Here is a 12,460-nt window from a genome sequence, read left to right on the forward strand (position 1 = left end):
ATATTAACCAATCAGAGCTCAGGTTAATTAACTGTAGCAAAATAGAAGCTGAGCTGTGATTGGTTGCTATTGGCAGCCTGATAAATCCCCAGCCAACAGGAAGCCCTCCCCCCTGGCAGTATATATTAGCTCACACATACACATAATAGACAGGTCATGTGACTGACAGCTGCCGTATTTCCTATATGGTACATTTGTTGCTCTTGTAGTTTGCTTATTAATCAGATTTTTATTTTTGAAGGACAATACCAGACTTGTGTGTGTTTTAGGGCGAGTTTTATGTGTCAAGTTGTGTGTGTTGAGTTGCGTGTGGCGACATGCATGTAGCGACTTTTGTGAGATGAGTTTTGTGTGGCGACATGCGTGTAGCAACATTTTGTGTGTTGAGTTGCATGTGACAGGTTAGTGTAGCAAGTTGTGTGCAGCAAGATTTGTGCATGGCGAGTTTTGCGCGTGGCGAGTTTTATGTGTGGTGCATTTTGAGTATGTGCAAGTTTTGTGTGAGGCAACTTTTGCATGTGGTGCAACTTTTGTACATGTGGCAATTTTTCTGTGTGTGCAAGTTTTGCATGAGGTGAGTTTTCCATGAGGTGAGTTTTGCACGTGTGGCGAGTTTTGCGTGAGCCTAGTTTTGCATATGGCGAGTTTTGCATGTAGCGAGTTTTGAGTGGTGACTTTTGTGTTTCGACTTTTATGTGGCGAGGTTGGTGTGTGTGTGTGGTGAAATGTGTGCTGAGGGTGGTATATGTGTTCAAGCACGTGGTAGTGTGTGGCGCATTTTGTGTTTGTGTTCATATCCCCGTGTGTGGTGAGTATCCCATGTCGGGGCCCCACCTTAGCAACTGTACGGTATATACTCTTTGTCGCCATCGCTCTCATTCTTTAAGTCCTCATTGTTCACATCTGGCAGCTGTCAATTTTCCTCCAACACTTTTCCCTTCACTTTTTCCCCATTATGTAGATAGGAGCAAAATTGTTTGGTGAATTGGAACGCGCGGGGTTAAAATTTCACCTCACAACATAGCCTATGACGCTCTCGGGGTCCAGACGTGTGACTGTGCAAAATTTTGTGGCTGTAGCTGCGACGGTACAGATGCCAATCCCGGACATACACACATACATACATACACACATTCAGCTTTATATATTAGATATACCTGTATGTAATCTCCTGTATATAGTATATACCTGTGTGTCATCTCACCTATATATAGTATATATCTGTGTGTCATCTCCTGTATATAGTATATACCTGTATGTCATCTCCTCCTATACATAGCATATACCTGTGTCATCTCCTCCTGTATATACTATATACCTGTAGGTAATCTGCTCCTGTATATAGTATATACCTGTGTGTCATCTCCTCCTGTATATAGTATATACCTGTATGTCATCTCCTCCTGTATGTAGTATGTACCTGTATGTCATCTCCTCCTCTATATAGTATATACCTGTGTGTCATCTCTCCTGTATATAGTATATATCTGTGTGTCATCTCCTCCTGTATATAGTATATACCTGTGTGTCATCTCCCCTGTAAATAGTATATACCTGTGTGTCATCTCCTGTATATAGTATATAGCTGTATGCCATCTCCTCCTGTATTAGCCCTCGTTCACACGTTATTTGGTCAGTATTTTTACCTCAGTATTTGTAAGCTAAAATGGCAGCCTGATAAATCCCCAGCCAACAGTAAGCCCACCCCCTGGCAGTATATATTAGCTCACACATACACATAATAGACTGGTCATGTGACTGACAGCTGCCGGATTCCTATATGGTACATTTGTTGCTCTTGTAGTTTGTCTGCTTATTAATCAGATTTTTATTTTTGAAGGATACCAGACTTGTGTGTGTTTTAGGGCGAGTTTCGTGTGTCAAGTTGTGTGTGTTGAGTTGCGTGTGGCGACATGCATGTAGGGACTTTTGTGAGATGAGTTTTGTGTGGCGACATGCGTGTAGCAACTTTTTGTGTGTCGAGTTGCATGTGACAGGTTAGTGTAGCAAGTTGTGTGCAGCAAGTTTTGCGCATGGCGAGTTTTGCGCGTGGCGAGTTTTATGTGTGGTGCCTTTTGAGTATGTGCAAGTTTTGTGTGAGGCAACTTTTGCATGTGTTGCAACTTTTGTGCATGTGGCAATTTTTCTGCGTGTGGCAATTTTTCTGCGTGTGCAAGTTTTGCGTGTGGCGAGTTTTGCACGTGTGGCGAGTTTTGCATGTGGAGAGTTTTGCGCGTGGCGAGTTTTGAGCGGCGACTTTTGTGTTTCTACTTTTATGTGGCGAGGTTGGTGTATGTGTGGTGAAATGTGCACTGAGGGTGGTATATGTGTTCGAGCACGTGGTAGTGTGTGGCGCATTTTGTGTGTGTGTTCATATCCCCGTGGTGGTGTGATTATCCCATGTTGGGGCCCCACCTTAGCAACTGTACAGTATATACTCTTTGGTGCCATCGCTGTCATTCTTTAAGTCCCCCTTGTTCACATCTGGCAGCTGTTAATTTGCCTCCAACACTTTTCCTTTCATTTTTTCCCCATTATGTAGATAGGGGCAAAATTGTTTGGTGACTTGGAAAGCGCGGGGTTAAAATTTCACCTCACAATATAGCTTTGACGCTCTCAGGGTCCAGACGTGTGACTGTGCAAAATTTTGTGCCTGTAGCTGCGACGCCTCCAACACTTTTCCTTTCACTTTTTCCCCATTATGTAGATAGGGGCAAAATTGTTTGGTGAATTGGAAAGCGCGGGGTTAAAATTTCACCTCACAACATAGCCTATGACGCTCTCGGGGTCCAGACGTGTGACTGTGCAAAATTTTGTGGCTGTAGCTGCTACGGTTCAGATGCCAATCCCGGACATACATACATACATACATACATACACACACACACACATTCAGCTTTATATATTAGATATATATATATAAGCTGAATGCGTGTGTGTGTGTGTGTGTGTGTGTGTGTGTGTGTGTGTGTGTGTGTGTGTGTGTGTCCGGGATTGGCATCTGAACCGTCGCAGCTACAGCCACAAAATTTTGCACAGTCACACGTCTGGACCCCGAGAGCGTCATAGGCTATGTTGTGAGGTGAAATTTTAACCCCGTGCTTTCCAATTCACCAAACAATTTTGCCCCTATCTACATAATGGGGAAAAAGTGAAAGGAAAAGTGTTGGAGGCGTCGCAGCTACAGGCACAAAATTTTGCACAGTCACACGTCTGGACCCCGAGAGCATCAAAGCTATGTTGTGAGGTGAAATTTTAACTCCGCGCTTTCCAATTCATCAAACAATTTTGCCCCTATCTACATAATGGGGAAAAAATGAAAGGAAAAGTGTTGGAGGCAAATTAACAGCTGCCAGATGTGAACAAGGGGGACTTAAAGAATGAGAGCGATGGCGCCAAAGAGTATATACTGTACAGTTGCTAAGGTGGGGCCCCAACATGGGATAATCACCACACCACCACGGGGATATGAACACACACACAAAATGCGCCACACACTACCACGTGCTCGAACACATATACCACCCTCAGCGCACATTTCACCACACATACACCAGCCTCGCCACATAAAAGTCGAAACACAAAAGTCGCCGCTCAAAACTCGCCACGCGCAAAACTCTCCACATGCAAAACTCGCCACACGTGCAAAACTCACCTCATGGAAAACTCGCCACACGCAAAACTTGCACATGCGGAAAAATTGCCACATGCACAAAAGTTGCACATACTCAAAAGGCACCACACATAAAACTCGCCACGCGAAAAAACTCGCCATGCGCAAAACTTGCTGCACACAACTTGCTACACTAACCTGTCACATGCAACTCGACACACAAAAAGTTGCTACACGCATGTCGCCACACAAAACTCATCTCACAAAAGTCGCTACATGCATGTCGCCACACGCAACTCAACACACACAACTTGACACGAAACTCGCCCTAAAACACACACAAGTCTGGTATTATCCTTCAAAAATAAAAATCTGTTTAATAAGCAGACAAACTACAAGAGCAACAAATGTACCATATAGGAATCCGGCAGCTGTCAGTCACATGACCTGTCTATTATGTGTATGTGTGAGCTAATATATACTGCCAGGGCGTGGGCTTACTGTTGGCTGGGGATTTATCAGGCTGCCAATTTAGCTTACAAATACTGAGGTAAAAATACTGACCAAATAACGTGTGAACGAGGTCTAATACAGGAGGAGATGACATACAGATATATACTATATACAGGAGGAGATGACACACAGGTATATACTATTTACAGGGGAGATGACATACAGATATATACTATATACAGGAGGAGATGACACACAGGTATATACTATTTACAGGAGAGATGACACACAGGTATATACTATATAGAGGAGGAGATGACATACAGGTACATACTACATACAGCAGGAGATGACATACAGGTATATACTATATACAGGAGGAGATGACACACAGGTATATACTATTTACAGGGGAGATGACACACAGGTATATGCTATATACAGGAGGAGATGACACACAGATATATACTATATACAGGAGAGATGACACACAGGTATATACTATATAGAGGAGGAGATGACATACAGGTACATACTACATACAGCAGGAGATGACATACAGGTATATACTATATACAGGAGGAGATGACACACAGGTATATACTATATACAGGAGCAGATTACCTACAGGTATATAGTATATACAGAAGGAGATGACATACAGGTATATGCTATGTATAGGAGGAGATGACGTACAGGTATATACTATATACAGGAGGAGATGACACACAGATATATACTATATATAGGTGAGATGACACACAGGTATATACTATATACAGGAGGAGATTACATACAGGTATATACTATATATAGGAGAAGATGACATACAGGTATATACTATATACAGGGGACATGACACACAGCAGGTATATACTATATACAGGGGAGATGACATACAGGTATATACTATATACAGGAGATGACATACAGGTGTATACTATATATAAGGGAGATGACAAACATGTATATACTGAGGTGAAAATGAGAGGTGTGAGGTGAAAATGAAAAGGTGTGAGTGCAAAATGAGAGGAGTGAGGGAAAATAGTGGAGTGATCGGAAAATGACAGATGTGAGGTCGAAATGACAAGTGTTAGGGGGGAATGAGAGGAGTGAGGGGGAAAATGAGAGGTGTGAGGGAGAAAATGAGAGATGTGAGGGGGAAAATGAAAGATGTGATGGGGAAAATGAGTGGCGTGATGGGAAAATAAGAGAAGTTAGGTGCTATAACTAACCACAGATATTTACTATGCCCAGGCAACGCCGGGCTCTTCAGCTAGTATAATATATTTCTGTAACAAAATATAAGATGTGTTGCAAAATGTTTCTTCTGGAAAATGGTTTTCTTGATCGGTTCTTTCCCTACCTCCCATAGCCTTCACTTCATGTTCCGCTCCCTAGAGATAAAGGAGTTTTGAACTAAATAATAATGAATGACCACTTCTAATTGATTTAAATGGAAAATGCATAATTTTGCTGCAGTACTAAATTGGCATACAAGTGTCACATTAGGTATGGAAATAGCCTCCCTTTTAGAAAGGAAGAGGAAACAAGCCTTGCCACATGACCTGAGAAAGGAATCCAAACCAGACATTCCATTTGCAGACCCATGTTTTGGGGCATTTGCCCCTCATCAGTGCAAAGCAAGAGGCCTCATTTGGCTATGTGAGAGACCTCTGATGTAAAGTCTCCTTATAGAGAGTGCCAAGTTGTCTTAAGGAGACTTATAGGCCACAAAATGCTCCTCCTCTAAATTTGCATATCTTATGAATATACCATCAATGCCCATAAATAATATTTCCTTTGGACTTTCAATTTTTTCTCTCTTTGTAGAATTTCCCAGCATTGAACCTGTCACACTAAGAGTGAAATCAAAAGAGCCGCCGTCCAACAGTGAAAATATTTGTTTGGATGGAAGAGATGTAATAAATTATACAGTAGGTAAGTTCTTAAGACTTTCACAAAGGATAGAGTTTTCTCAACTTGCTTCTGGGAATTGTTCATTTCCCTTATATATGTTATTGTATTGAAAGTTCATCATTTCAAGTTTATTCATCTTGATAGCACAAATAGCTGATCCAGGGAGTCCAGATAGATAAGTTTCCTATCCAACCAAAGAACATCTCTCCTGGCCTGGTGGCAGCTTGTCTTCACTGAGAACTAGAGTTGAGCAGATTAGGGAAATTTTAATTTGCATGTTGGCAAGTTTTCTCCAGGAAATTCAATTTGTGAAGAATTTATTATTTGCTAATTTCATGTACTTTTATTATTCTCTGGGGCCTCTCCAGACCCTAGGGCATAATGAAAAAAAATATTTAAAAAATTGTTATACTGGCTTTACTGCTGACCTCTCCAACCCCTCCGCTGCTCACTGCCACCCATCTGGTTCCTCGCTGCATCTTCAGATTCCCTGCTGCTCGCAATGGAAACTTTGTATCTCACGTACTGTGCTTAGACTTCTGGATGTTATGGAGCCCAGGAGGATTCTGATGGAGTTCACGGCATCATAACGTACGCTGTGACCTCTCACGCACGTGTGCAGAACCCTTTCATTCCCCCCGGAAGTCCCATCACAATGCACGACATACAAAGTTTCCATCGCAAGGAATCTGAAGTTAACGATGAGTAGCGGAGGAGCCTGAGAGGTCAGCAGCGAGGTGAGTATAACGTTTTTTTATTTTTGTAACATTTGGCTGGCGTTCAATGGTTCAGATAAATGGTGGCGAGCGGCTGCCATTTTGCTGAATTTATGCTGAAGCTCATTCATTTTGATGAATGTGGATTTTTGTAAATTTGAGTAGAATTCAATTCCGCACTAATTTTTTCACTCATCTCAAATGAGAACGAAACATCTGTTTTTTTTATTTCAAAATAGCAATTGTACGAACTGTGTCTTCTTCCCCGTGTGTCATCACGTGATGCTGTTACCTTGCTGAAGGGACTGATTAGTGGTGTACCGACACATGGGCCGTGGGGTAGGTGATTCTCACTGTGGAGATGCTGCTGTCATTGCATCCCCTTCATGAAGATTAGGAAAATTCTAAATCAACTTGACCGCGACTGATATATTGCAATCCATGAGCTTTTATAAGGGAGTGTTTTAACATTTTTATACTGAGCACACAATTTTGTGATCAGATGATTCTTTTCACTTCGTATAATGACTTATAAACCATTAGTGTACATTTTCATAAATGTTATATATCAGGAAACAATGCTTCTGCTTTATCAAATTAAGAAGCCTTTCTTTCATGATCCTATGACAACACTTCATGCAACCATCCACTGGTGCTCTGTATAAAGATAAGTCGGAGTATTGAAAATGGCGTAGTGAGCAAACTCACCAATTCTAAAGCGCTCATTCATTATGTAGAAATATGGCACTCTCTCCTTGCAAACTGATGTTTGATGCTCGCGTTTTTAGCAATGGTCTTTAATACAGTTGGATCATAAAAGTATAAACGAGTTTTGTAGGACAGCACTTTTTTTTCAATAATTGATGTGTTTTGTATTCCAGTATTGTTGGGTATTACTGATTATTTAGGCCACAAAGTGACTGCGTGCTCCACAGACAGATAGCTCCCAGATATGCAGTACCTCTTTAAAGTGCACCTGTCATTCTCTGAAAGACTACACTGCATGTATCACAACGAGCAGTGACATTTGTAATTACCTTTTCTGTCCTTTCCCCAAAGCTACAGTACCTGGGACCATTACCCTACTGGATTGTTGCTGAGTCATTTGCATACTGGAACCACAGGCAGAAAATGCCAACAGGAAAGGGAGGAAAAATATTAAGTAAAAAGAAAAATAACATTAAAAAAGTAAGCATTTCTGAAATCTATAGCAAGCCTAGGTGATGTGTATAAACTCAGAATGACAAGTGCACTTTAAACCTCTCAATACTTCACATCTTGACAATTGTTAGTCTGTTATGCCATTATAGCAGTGTCATTAACTTTTTGGATTGTTATTAAATAAGTCTTTTGTCACAAGTTCCGAACAGCTCACTTTGCTGTACACCCATCTTTCCATAGACGTGCCATAAAAAAAAGTGCTTGCACGTACCAACATTTGTAAAATTTATAATATAATGATTATGCCATCTATATGTTTGTGTAGCACAAGCGATCTGAAGATATCGCACCTACACGTGACACGCAATTTTTTTTTTAGCTACTAAAATATTAAAGAGCTAAATAAGTTTGGCCTCAGAATCTGTCTGTAGGATCAACCCTCTTAAGCAGTCTATATGGACATGCAGGTCATAGAGGCTTTAATAAATTGTTACCGATGATATCTGCAATCTTATTCCAGAGAAAGCCACATTTTTGTTAATCTGTAAATGAGCCGCTAAAGGGATTGTTCGGTCTAAAACTACAAGTCTGCAGTGACTCTGTGACTGCAGACTTGTGAATCCTTTCATCGCACTCGCTGCAAGGAGTCTCCAGTATCCGTGCCGGGAAGCAAATATGCAATATGTATACTCCCAGTCACAACCAGACTAGATGGGCGCTGCCTCAGTGAATGCAAGTGTATTGAGCGAGGCCGGAAACCGTCTAGTCTGATTGTGGCCAGGAGTATGCATATCATATACTTGCGGTCACATGACCACTGTTCCCAGCGCTGATATTGGAAATCCTCATAGCGCACAGTGCCCCGCGATGTGAGGATTCATAAGTCTGCAGTCACATAGAGCGACTGAAGACTTGTAGTTTTAGACTGGATAACCCCATTAACCCCTTTCTGACATTGGACGTACTATCCCGTTGAGGTGGGGTGGGCCCGTATGACCACCGACGGGATAGTACGTCCAGCGCGATCGGCGGCGCTCACGGGGGGAGCGCGGCCGGGTGGCAGCTGATTATCACAGCTGACATCCGGCACTATGTGCCAGGAGCTGACACGGACCGCCCCGGGCACATTAACCCCCGGCACACCGCTATCAAACATGATCGCGGTGTGCCGGCGATACAGGGAAGCATCGCGCAGAAGGGGGGCTCCCTGCGTGCTTCCCTGAGACCCCCGGAGCAACGCGATGTGATCGCGTTGCTGCGAGGGTCTCTTACCTCCTCCTCGCTGCAGGTGCCGGGATCCAAGATGGCCGTGGCATCTGGGTCCTGCAGGGAGAGAGGTGGCTTACCGAGTGCCTGCTCAGAGCAGGCGCTTGGTTAGACTGCAGTGCTGTAAGTCAGATCGGTGATCTGACAGAGTGCTGTGCAAACTGTCAGATCACCGACCTGTGATGCCCCCCCCCGGGACAAAGTAAAAAAGTTTAAAAAAAAATTACCACATGTGTTAAAAAAAAAATAAAAAAATTCCTAAATAACGAAAAAAATATATATATATTATTCCCATAAACACATTTCTTTATCTAAATAAAAAAAATAAAACAATAAAAATACACATATTTAGTATCGCCGCGTCTGTAACGACCCCACCTATAAAACTATATCACTAGTTAACCCCTTCAGTGAACACTGTAGGAAAAAAAAAAACGAGGCAAAAAACAACGCTTTATTATCATACCGCTGAACAAAAAGTGGAATAACACGCGATCAAAAAGACAGATATAAATAACCATGGTACCGCTGAAAACGTCATCTTGTCCCGCAAAAAACGAGCCGCCATACCGCGTCATCAAAGAAAAAATAAAAAAGTTATAGTCCTCAGAATAAAGCGATGCCAAAATAATTATTTATTCTATAAAAGTTTTTATCGTATAAAAGCGCCAAAACATAAAAAAATGATATAAATGAGGTATCGCTGTAATCGTACTGACCCGAAGAATAAAACTGCTTTATCAATTTTACCAAACATGGAACGGTATAAACGCCTCCCCCAAAAGAAATTCATGAATAGCTGGTTTTTGGTCATTCTGCCTCACAAAAATTGGAATAAAAAGCAATCAAAAACTGTCACGTGTCCAAAAATGTTACCAATAAAAACGTCAACTCGTCCTGCAACAAGACCTCACATGACTCTGTGGACCAAAATATGGAAAAATTATAGGTCTCAAAATGTGGAGACGCAAAAACTTTTTTGCTATAAAAAGCGTCTTTTAGTGTGTGACTGCTGCTAATCATAAAAATCTGCTATAAAAATGCTAAATAAGTAATAGTAAATCAAACCCCCCTTCATCACCCCCTTAGTTAGGGAAAAATAATAAAATTAAAAAAATGTATTTCCATTTTATTAGGGTTAGGGCTAGGGTTAGGGTTACGGTTAGGGCTAGGGTTGGGGTTAGGGCTGGGGCTAGGGTTGGGGCTAGGGTTGGAGCTAAAGTTAGGGTTAGGGTTGGGGCTAAAGTTAGGGTTAGGGTTGGGGCTAAAGTTAGGGTTAGGGTTGGGGCTAAAGTTAGGGTTAGGGTTTGGATTACATTTACGGTTGGGATTAGAGTTAGGGGTGTGTCAGGGTTAGGGGTGTGGTTAGGGTTACCGTTGGGATTAGGGTTAGGAGTGTGTTTGGATTAGGGTTTCAGTTAGAATTGGGGAGTTTCCACTGTTTAGGCACATCAGGGGCTCTCCAAACGCAACATGGTGTCCGATCTCAATTCCAGCCAATTCTGCATTGAAAAAATAAAACAGTGCTCCTTCCCTTCCGAGCTTTACCGTGCGCCCAAACAGGGGTTACCCCAACATATGGGGCATCAGCATACTCGGGACAAATTGGACAACAACTTTTGGGGTCCAAGTTCTCTTGTTACCCTTGGGAAAATATAAATTTGGGGGGCTAAAAATCATTTTTGTGGGAAAAAAAAAAAAAGATTGTTTATTTTCACGGCTCTACGTTGTAAACTGTAGTGAAACACCTGGGGGTTCAAAGTTCTCACAACACATTTAGATAAGTTCCTTGGGAGGTCTAGTTTCCAATATGGGGTCACTTTTGGGGGTTTCTACTGTTTGGGTACATCAGGGGCTCTGCAAATGCAACGTGATGCCTGCAGACCAATCCATCTAAGTCTGCATTCCAAATGGCGCTCCTTCCCTTCCGAGCTCTGCCATGCGCCCAAACAGTGGTTCCCCCCACATATGGGGTATCAGCGTACTCAGGACAAATTGGACAACAACTTTTGGGTTCCAAGTTATCCTGTTACCCTTGTGAAAATACAAAACTGGGGGCTAAAAAATCATTTTTGTGAAGAAAAAAAAAAAAAAAAAAAAAAGAATTTTTATTTTCACGGCTCTGCGTTATAACCTGTAGTGAAACACTTAAGGGATCAAAGCTCTCAAAACACATCTAGATAAGTTCCTTAGGGGATCAAGAATTGTAATTGTGGCTACAGGTTTTTTGTAGTGTTGTTCAATAAAGATTATCTTTTAACATAGCACAGTATACTGGTTGTTCTTTTGTGGTTACAAGTTCCTTAGGGGGTCTACTTTCCAAAATGCTGTCACTTGTGGGGGGGGGGGTTTAATGTTTAGGCACATCAGGGGCTCTCCAAACGCGACATGGCGTCCCATCTTAATTCCAGTCAATTTTGCATTGAAAAGTCAAATGGCGCTCCTCCCCTTCCGAGCTCTGCCATGCGCCCAAACAGTCGTTTACCCCCACATATGGGGTATCGGCGTACTCAGGACAAATTGCACAACAACTTTTGTGGTCTAATTTCTTCTCTTACCCTTGGGAAAATTAAAAATTGGGGGCGAAAAGATAATTTTTGTGAAAAAATATGATTTTTTATTTTTACGGCTCTGCATTATAAACTTCTGTGATGCACTTGTTGGGTCAAAGTGCTCACCACACATCTAGATAAGTTCCTTACTTAACAAAATGGTGTCACTTGTGGGGGGTTTCAATGTTTAGGCACATCAGGGGCTCTCCAAACGCAACATGGCGTTCCATCTCAATTCCAGTCAATTTTGCATTGAAAAGTCAAATGGCGCTCCTTCCCTTCCGAGCTGTGCGGTGCGCCCAAACAGTGGTTTACCCCCACATATGGGGTATCGGTGTACTCAGGACAAATTGTACAACAACTTTTGGGGTCCATTTTCTCCTGTTACCCTTGGTAAAATAAAACAAATTGGAGCTGAAATAAATTTTGTGTAAAAAAAATGTAAATGTTAATTTTTATTTAAACATTCCAAAAATTCCTGTGAAACACCTGAAGGGTTAATAAATTTCTTGAATGTGGTTTTGAGCACCTTGAGGGGTGCAGTTTTTAGAATGGTGTCACACTTGGTCATTTTCTGTCATATAGACCCCTCAAAATGACTTCAAATGAGATGTGGTCCCTAAAGAAAAAATGGTGTTGTAAAAATGAGAAATTGCTGGTCAACTTATAACCCTTATAACTCCCTAACAAAAAAAAATGTTGGTTCCTAAATTGTGCTGATGTAAAGTTGACATGTGGGAAATGTTACCTATTAAGTATTATGTGTGACATATCTCTGT

At 41.7% G+C, this 12,460-nt stretch overlaps 1 protein-coding gene across 1 annotated transcript in view; it reads left to right on the plus strand.

Annotated features, from left to right (window-relative positions):
- The window catches only part of LOC143764643 (uncharacterized), a 92,942-nt gene that overhangs the window by 57,782 nt on the left and 22,700 nt on the right, over positions 1-12,460 (plus strand). Inside the window, exon 9 of the mRNA XM_077250440.1 lies at positions 5,900-6,007. Coding sequence (XP_077106555.1) covers positions 5,900-6,007 — 108 coding nt within the window. The remainder of the gene's footprint in view (positions 1-5,899; positions 6,008-12,460) is intronic.

The sequence above is a fragment of the Ranitomeya variabilis genome, chromosome 4, assembly GCF_051348905.1.
Source record: "Ranitomeya variabilis isolate aRanVar5 chromosome 4, aRanVar5.hap1, whole genome shotgun sequence".
In the NCBI taxonomy this organism is placed as follows: Eukaryota; Metazoa; Chordata; class Amphibia; order Anura; family Dendrobatidae; genus Ranitomeya; species Ranitomeya variabilis.